The 9084-nt window shown below is 48.7% G+C and overlaps 1 protein-coding gene across 1 annotated transcript in view; it reads right to left on the reverse strand.

The window, feature by feature from the left end:
* Window positions 1–1042, reverse strand: part of LOC103804991 (ubiquitin-conjugating enzyme E2 D2) — an 18735-nt gene extending 17693 nt beyond the window's left edge. The window contains exon 1 of the mRNA XM_009077622.1: window positions 1012–1042. Coding sequence (XP_009075870.1) covers window position 1012 — 1 coding nt within the window. The 5' untranslated portion in view covers window positions 1013–1042. The remainder of the gene's footprint in view (window positions 1–1011) is intronic.
* Between the last annotated feature and the right edge of the window lie 8042 nt (window positions 1043–9084).

The following is a 9084-nucleotide window of genomic DNA, read 5'->3' on the forward strand; positions in this document are numbered from 1 at the left end:
ATATTTTCCCCTAATATCTAATCTAACCCTACTCTGCCAGTTTGAAGCCATTCCCCCTTGTCCTGTCCCTCCAGTTCCTCATGAACTGTATGATTTAATGGTGCTCTACCTGCACTGCCTACCTCATCCCTACCAGCTATGTCCCAGTCAAGCCACAAGTCGGTCACAACTGCAGGATTTAGACATTTCAATTTTACTTATTGAGAAACCACAAAAAAAAATTTCAAATTGAGTGAAATCCTGCCTAAAACTTAAAACCTCCCCCCCAAACCAATTAACATTACTTTGTGATTCAACCTGTAATTTACTAACATTTTCCTTCTGATCACATTTTAACCTCTTAACCACAAGAACTACATGTAACCCTCATAAGAAACAACATTAACTAACTGCTGTGTACAAGAGTTAACCCTGACCTTACTGTATTAGCAGGAGTACATTGTTTTAGTCCTACAGGAACACACGACTATACCACGTAAAGCTTAGATTACATATGCAAGAAGCTCACAGAGCTGTGGGCAGCTGCTTGGACCACAGAGCTACTGAGGATTCCTAACTCCATCCCCTGTGAGAATTCAAGGCCAGTCAATTCAAAAGATGTAATTTAAGCTGTGCATCAATGAAGTAGGAGTGACATCAGGAAGGTGTGAAGAGATACAAAAGGCAAGAAATTTCAGATGTGGAGTAGTATCTAGTGCTCTACCCAAGGGAAACAGAAGGGCTCTTCTTGCTGAGGGACTGGGCATATATTTTGGAAGCACAAGTCAAGAAGTGGGAGAGCACAGCTGTTTGCTGACTGCAGGATACTTACTGTCATCCCCGACAGGCCCTGCTGAACAGGAAGGTGTGAAGAGATACAAAAGGCAAGAAATTTCAGATGTGGAGTAGTATCTAGTGCTCTACCCAAGGGAAACAGAAGGGCTCTTCTTGCTGAGGGACTGGGCATATATTTTGGAAGCACAAGTCAAGAAGTGGGAGAGCACAGCTGTTTGCTGACTGCAGGATACTTACTGTCATCCCCGACAGGCCCTGCTGAACTGAAAGATCATTCAACTCCTAAAAAAACAGGAAGAGTTTGTGTCATTTCATTTCAGAAACAACCATGTTATTGCTCCAAAGCTGTTTGTGGCACTGTGGCAGCACCACAGAACTAACAACCAGGACCCCAGAAAGGAAAAGCTGTGTCTTAAACCTCACGAGAGACATTTGGCTCATGTCTTGGGGACCTGTCCAGGTCCCACACAGCCCTGAGTCCCAGTCAATCACAGGGGCTGTGGGGTTTGCCTTCACTGGTAACACAACTTAAGAGCTCCCAAGCATTACCAAGGTATTATATCTTCCACTACCATCTCCAGGTCACAGAGCTAAGATGGCCTCAATCCAACAACTCTCAGTATCAGCCTTATATCATCGCCTCTGTTGTAACAACTCCCAAGCAGCCCCAGCGATCCAGTTTGTCACCCCTGCAGCACACACAGCTCCAATAACCTGGGCTTGTTCAATCTCCACATGTACACACCAGTGACTGTGGGTGGGGAAATGGAGTAACACACAAGGCCTTCCCTACCTACAGGCCTGAATGGAAACTTCCATCACTTGTCAGGAGCTGTGCCAGTCAAATTTTCCTCTGAAGAAATCCTATTGTGAGTCTGAACAGGCTGAGTAATTCCCAGCACTGCTGCACCATACCAAGTTTCGATTTGAAGTGCTATTTCAGACTAGATCAGATCTACTGTTACCAGTACCTCACATTAGCCATTTGCTCAGGAAGTGCATGTTCAGTGGGAAGTGCAAGTACACTAAAATTTTCAAGTCAAACTTTACCGGTTGCATTTCTGCCTCAGCCACTGAGCTGCTTTGCATGACAGGCACACACACATTAACCTTTTCCTGGGCTAGCTCAGTCTAGAGAGCTGAACACACACCAGGCAGATTACAACTGAGTCTAGTGCTCAGGAAACATTCCCATGCTGTCCTCGGCCTGTTGTGTGTTCAGCTTTCCACTTCCCAGCCACAGTGGAGTCTCCATACCAGCCTTATCTGAAGCTTTTGGCAGACCAAACATTTAAGGACAAGGACTTAGACAAGCTGACTGCAAGGATGGAGGATGTTTGCCACTTAATGGCCTTTTGTTATTTACAAGCAGTGTTTAAGCTCTGGAACAAATGATCTCTGGGAGTTTCAGCTTCTACTTCCTAGGAATGGGGAGGACACCATTATCCAAACCCTCTCCTGTTACAACACACAAATGCTGCCTTCCATCGCAGAGCTCTGGGTTTCCCCCTCTGGACGCAGCCCCCTAGAAACCTGGCAGTGCAGACACAAAGCTTCACATGCCCTGACACAGAGGTTTGGTTTTGCTCTCAGCTGCTCCCAACTCCTGAAGAGCCCAGCTGGAAGCCTCCTGACTTGGGAGCAGACTATGAAAGCTTTCCTAGTGCTCCTGCTGGGCTTCTTCCACTTTGTGGTTCAGCATCGACTGGGACAGGAGCACACACCGAGCACCTGCTGAAGATCCCTGAAGGTGGAGAAAGCAGCTCCAAGTGTCCTCTGAATACATAAAGCCCTTCAGAGTTGCTTCAGCACTAGCAAGAGGAGACACCCTGAGCCATCAGGGCAGCAGAGGAACAGCCACTTACACACCTCCACTGGCAGCTAAAGGCCACACACCTCCCCTCAGGGCCAGTCCAGTCATGGCTGCAAAGAATGAAACAAGTCTCCACATGCACAAATTGCCAACAACAGGCATGAGAACTTAAAACGGCCACATACCTACTCCTCCTAAAGGTGGATGGAACAGGGTCCACTTCCAAAGCTACTGGAATTTAATTTTTTGGAAAAGCCAATTTAATGCCATTATATTCAAAAACCCAAACACACTTATTAAAAAAATACTCCTTACCACTTCTATTCCTGTTTTATCAATATCTCATCCCATTTTATGCATCAGTATGATGCACATTCTAGACTCAAAAGGTACAACTGTAAGAATCCATGTTTTTCCATGCAGGACCATGGATTACATTTATGAACACAACATGCACATCCCCTGCTATAAAGGAGAAATAGTTACAAACATGAGCTTGGGCACACATTCACCAGCTGGCAGAACACACAGCTCCAGAGCTGCCCCAACATTCCCTCCACATCCCACTGCCACATGCACCTCCCCAAACTGGATGTAACAACAGCAGGACCACGAGGTAAGTCTCCCAGACACAAGTGAAATTCAGATAGTAGCAGCCTCATCAAAATGCTCTTTCATTCTCTACACCTTCAGCTCCAGCTAGAAGGAACATGTATCCTCAGTTCCAGCTAAAAGGAATACTTTGGTTTTCTGAACCCCTGGATGTTATCCCAGTGGAAAGTGGTGACTTACAACAACCACTTGTACCACTTGTCTCAGGGACAAGGAGGGATTTCAGGTTCTGCTCTACAAATTCACAGGAAAACATCACAGATTTAAAAGCCTATGGAAAAAGCAACGCGTGAGCTCCTTGTGTGTGATAAAGTTTAGCACCAGCTCCCAATTCAAAGCCTCCCAAATTGTGTAGAAAAACAGCTTGGATGACAACAAGGAAGTTCAACCCTCCCAGATCACTCTGGAGTGCGGGCACCAACTGTGCACTGGAGAGGCAAACACACCATTGGATTTCCTGGCAGGGCATGGATAATCCCTTTAACATGCCATTCCCTTCCAGCTGCTTGCAGGACTCCCACTACTCACTTGTCAGGCCTGCAAAGCCAAGTTTAAGGATGGAATGGAGCTGCATCTATCCAGGCACACAGGGAGAGAAGCATCCACGCTGCTGCAGGGAGCCAAGCACCTGCCCCAGAGGTTACTCTGCCTTTTGCAGGCTCCTGTGCAGTTCCCAAGGTGCTATGAGCACAATACCAGACCCAGCAAAGTCTTTGCTTCCAGATGTTGCTGCTGAGGGAGACTAAGAACCAGCTGGTTTGGATAACTCAGCACAAATGACTCCAGAATTCCCCTAAAACTGGAACTCCTAACACATGGAGGATTCAGTTATAGTTTGGTATCATCTACAAACCTGCACCTATCAGATCCCAACTGCTCGATTTCCTGGGACCCATGAAGTCTTGCTGAGCCATGATCAAGTCTGATCTTGACCACACTGATATTTCACCAAAACCACAGGCAGCTCCAACTCCAGACAGTTTCTGATCCTTAAGCACATGCAGGTTTTGCTTTAGGAACTCACAAGTGAAGGCTCAAGCAGACTCTAGATCTAATTCCAGTGCAACTTACTCAGCTCCCAGGGACTGTCTCACCCTGAACTGGCTTTCCAGAATGTAAAGTTGCAGCCATCTCCCCTGCAGCAAAACACCCCTGGGGCTGTGCCCACTGCTGCAGATCCTACCATTAACCTGATCCATCTCAACTACTGATGAGTCCCTCAGCAAAAATGAGGAAGCGGAAGCACAGCACAAAACAAGGTTCAAAGTGTCCTACCCAAAGGCCAAGTTGAATGAAGCTACTACCACTAAATCCATGAAGGAGATCCCCTAAAAGCTACAAAAATCACACAACAAACTGATGCTTAGGCTCCAAAACCAGACTGAATGGTGCTCCTAAGCTCCCAACAAACCACCCCTCTTCTCCGGGGTTCCAGGAAAGCATTTGAAGGAGGAGAGTGTGTGCTCATGTCACAGACCACCCCCAACTGTGCCTCCCAAGTCAAGAAAGGCACCAGCTGCCAGCAAGGTCTCAGGACACATAGGCAAACCAGTGTCACCAGCCTCACTCATCCCTCCCCTCCTGTTCTTCTACTTCCCAGGAGCTAGTTGAAAAAAAAACACACACCTTAATCCGGGAGTTACCAAACTGCTCAAGAAGCTTTTAAAGCACTATCAAACACAAGTGGTTTAAGTGTTTTTAACCCTGCACATGTTTCAAGTTATAATTGTCGACTCCAAAGACATCTGCTGGAGAGGTTCACATTCACTCCCCTAGACAACAAAGCCCTCCCCAGTCTAACACATTCCTGGTAAAACCTGCTCCGGCCAGGAGATAAGACTAGTTTTAAGGATTAAGTTAATGCTAATACAACCTTCAATAAGAATAACCAACGTAACTGGCAACATCAAGAAGCCAATCCAGTGAGGAAAAAGCCAGGATGCTTCAGTAGTCAGCCCCAGCAATTTTCCTAAGCCTTGGTACACAGAGCTCCTCAAATCCACTCCAACACACTGGATGGATCTCTCTAGATTATCCAAAGTCCTCTTAGCTTGGACTCCATGGGCTTTCCACCCTGCTCCAGTTTGAGCTGCTTTCACATTGCACTTTACTCAGGGAGCACATCATTAGCTTGATTATAAAGCTGATTTCTGCCTCAGGTTGGTGCTGGAAGTGAAACAAGCTCTGCATCTGCCTTGAGTGAGTTTAGCCTGAAGCCCCGAACCCTTCAGCAACAGGCAGTGAGGGCCATGTTACAAAATCCTCACTTATGTAACCAAAAAGGAACTCACAGCCACTTAGCCATGAATTGTTCCCAGCTCCCACCAGAGCAGTGCCAAGCACTGGGGAAGGAGGGCCAAAGTCGAATGGCTCACACCCTGCCTCACCTCAGGAGCAGTGCCAGGTACCAGCACAGGGCCCACGGGCCAGGAGCCTGGGAAAAGCCTGTGCACCTGCCCTGGGCCAGCAGCTCCTGCCTGCCAGGTGGCATAGCCTGGATACAGCAAGCACTGCCCTCGGCTCTGCTCTCTACTTGTACCAGGCAGCACTCACACCAAGGTCAGACCATGATTCCCTACAGCATCCATAAGACTGTGACTCCAGAGTATCTGCACTCTAATGCTGCTTCCCCTTTCCACAGAAGCATTTTAATCCCTTCCCTTTGACAGAACCTGCTTTTGCAATGCTTGAAGGGGCTCAGATCCCCCAAATTCCAAAAGCCAAAAGGCAAGTGAGCCTTGTAACCCAGCAATAACCAAGGCGCATGTAATAAACAAGCTCTGATGTAACTGTCACCTTTCCTTTTGATGTTTTTTTAAAGCCTGAACAGGAAGAAGACCAAAGCAATGTGTAACTTCCTCCTGGTGAAGAGTCTGAGTATCAAAACACCTCTCTAGCTGAGAGGAGCTGCACCAGGCCTCTCTGTAACACAGATGGGCTGTGCTGGCAGCTCCACACACACAGCGAGGGGCCGGAACGGAAGGACTCAGTCACTGCTGTACAGAATTGCTAGTGCAGAAAGAACACCAAGTTTGCTCACAAGTAGCACAACTTCAACTCAGTGAACACCAGTGCTGGTCAGCTAGACCATGGACCTCATTATCCCACCTGCAGAAGTGATGCCTAAGCAGGTCAGGCAGCTCTGGACTCCAGGACTACAGCAACTACTACCACCCTTTGCCACAGTTGAACAGGAACATCATTGCGGAACACAGAGTTCAGTTCTGCAAAGCATTACCTGGTTTCTGGGCCTCTCTGTTATAAGCAGTAGGAATCCACAATTCCTTCTCTATAGATGTTTGAGTTGTGCAGGGCTGAAGCACAGCTGCTGCTTTCCCTTCCCCCTCACACGCAGTTCACACAGGGGAACCCATGAAAGACAATGAGCTAACCTTTTCCTTGCTCTCCCATTCAAAGAACTCCAAACAGTGCCCTAGTTATCCAGTTATAGGTATTGCATTCCCTGAAGATAAGCAACACAGATGGGGATGTAGCTGAATCCAAAGTGCTTCAGCTTAAACCTTAAAATGGAAGCCATTCACCGTGTCCCTTCCGTATCCCTCTCATCCTGCCCCTGGATGGCTTCACACTGTTTCTTATCAATACATCCGTGATAGAACAGATCATTGTTACATACACAAAAATACCAGTTAAATGGCTGTACTTCATTGCTCTCCCCAGGGACTCTGCCTGATAGCACTGCCCTAAGACTCAGACCCCAAACACTTCTCCCCAAAACAAGATTGCAAGTTTCAGACCCACGAGGCAGTCAAAGCACCTAAACAAGGATTTGGAGCCTCATTGCCCAAAATACTGCAGTAAGCAACACAGGCAGCAATCTGAGAGCAGGTCTCGCCCAGTCTGGGCTCTTTTGGAGCATCTGCTCAGAGAACAGCTGCTGCTGTGTGCACACATTATCCCAGCTCGAGCCTCTGGACAACCCCAGGAGTGACTGTGCCACAGACACAGGCTGGGACAAACCCTGCAGAGCCCTGTGCAGCCTCACACACCAGCAACAGTGCAAAAATCCTTGTTGTGCCCCTCTTCCAGCCCAGAGGAACTCAACATGCAAGAGGCCATTTCAGGTAACACTATTATTTACTCTGGGGATTTTCTGCTTGTTTCCAAGTTCTCATCCCCATGTTATCCGAGGACACTGAAATTTGGAAGAAAACCTCAAAGTAAGCCTTTGTGGTTGAGCATAAAATGCAAACTGCCAAGAGCAAGAGGCAGTGGCCAGACTGAGACCTGCACAGTGATAACACCCTCAAAAAGAGCCAAAGCAGCAGTTTCCCCTCCCATCGCTCGAGTCCGGTGGGATTATTCCCACTCAATCCACATTCCATAGGCTTCTGCTCCTGCCCATAAGTTGCTACAGCAAAGGTCAGGAGCTGGCTGTGCCCTCATTATCCCGACTGGGATGGCCCCGACACCCTCCCAGAGACCAGAACAGCACTAGGATGGTGATACGGGTGCTCTGCACAGGGTTTAAAATAGCCTCGGCGTAAACAACGAGCCCTGACTGCTCAAGCAGCAAACTGAGACACCCACAACGACTCAGAGTGCTCCTTCCAGCCTGGAGCTTCACTCCCACCCAACTTCTGAAGCACTTCTGGGCTGCCACAACAGGCAGGTTTGTTGCTCTCCACACGTGCAGCTTGCTGGACATGCTGCCTCCAACCATGTCCCCTCCCTCTCCTCCACAGCCACCACTCTCGCTCCATGGAAACTATTGGTGCTCTGCAGAGCTCATACACAGCTTTGCTGATGCTCTTGCTACTTCCCAAAGCTTTGAAGACTCTCCTAACCCTACACAGTGTCCCATTATCCCTTGGGATTCTCTACCCTTGAAAAGCAGCATGAGCAATCAGTCCTTGAGCACCCAACACGAACAAAGCCTCAACAGATGCAGCTTCTCTCCTGCTACAAACCAGGCCACAAACACAAGTGCTTGCAGAGTGCTGAGCCCTGAATCTCTGCAGACACTGAACTACAAAATCCTGACCCTCAGCAGGCACTAAACTACAGCCAAGCAGCTTTCCTGACAGCAGATTCACTCTCCCCACACAGCCCTATGTGGACCCAGCCCCCCCAGTCACAGTTACCCCATTCAGCACCCACTGCCCCACTCCTGAGGGGAAAGACCTCTTGCACAGCACCTGAGATAGTCCTCAGGGTGCCCTGAGAGTCACTAAAGTAAGTGACACCACACTGCAAACAAGCAACACTCAGCCGGAACACAACTTCCTTATGTAACTCCCTACCGGACCCTCAGCTGGGAAAATCCAACAGCCTAAAGCCATGCTCCCAATCCTTCACTTCCCAGAGCACAAGGAAGGCTTGGAGCTCTCTTCCATTTTCTCCTCCACCTCAGCTTTACCCTGATCAGTAGGACACACGAAGCTTCACAAAGCCTCCGAGATAATCTACAACCAAAGCAAAGATGTTAACAAAGACCTGACACCACACACACAACAAGGCTACAAACTGGGTTTAAACACCAGGGGGTGACTTTGCAGACGGCTCTGGGCAAAAACTGGATTTAAACAGTGACCAGGACGCTTCAGGAGGGCTGGTTGGCACACCTGAGCCTTGCACGGAGTCCAAACTGACAGCCACACACTTGGTAGGGGAGAGGAGATAAAACTCCGTCTGAATCACCCAGTGGACTTCAACAACCCTCGAAGGCGTTTTGCCCCTGGCAAAAGACACCGACGCCCAGGCAAACGCTGCTGTAGCACGGCAAGGCCAGGCCAGCAGGGCCAGGAGAGCAGGCCACGACGCCGGACCGCTCCAGGAAGGGAAGGCGACAAGCTCAGCTCCTCCACAAGCCTGCGGGATGACTCAGGCTGTGGAGCAGCGCTTGGCTCCACGAAGAGCTCAAA

The sequence above is a fragment of the Acanthisitta chloris genome, unplaced genomic scaffold (assembly GCF_000695815.1).
Source record: "Acanthisitta chloris isolate BGI_N310 unplaced genomic scaffold, ASM69581v1 scaffold25266, whole genome shotgun sequence".
Taxonomy (NCBI): Eukaryota; Metazoa; Chordata; class Aves; order Passeriformes; family Acanthisittidae; genus Acanthisitta; species Acanthisitta chloris.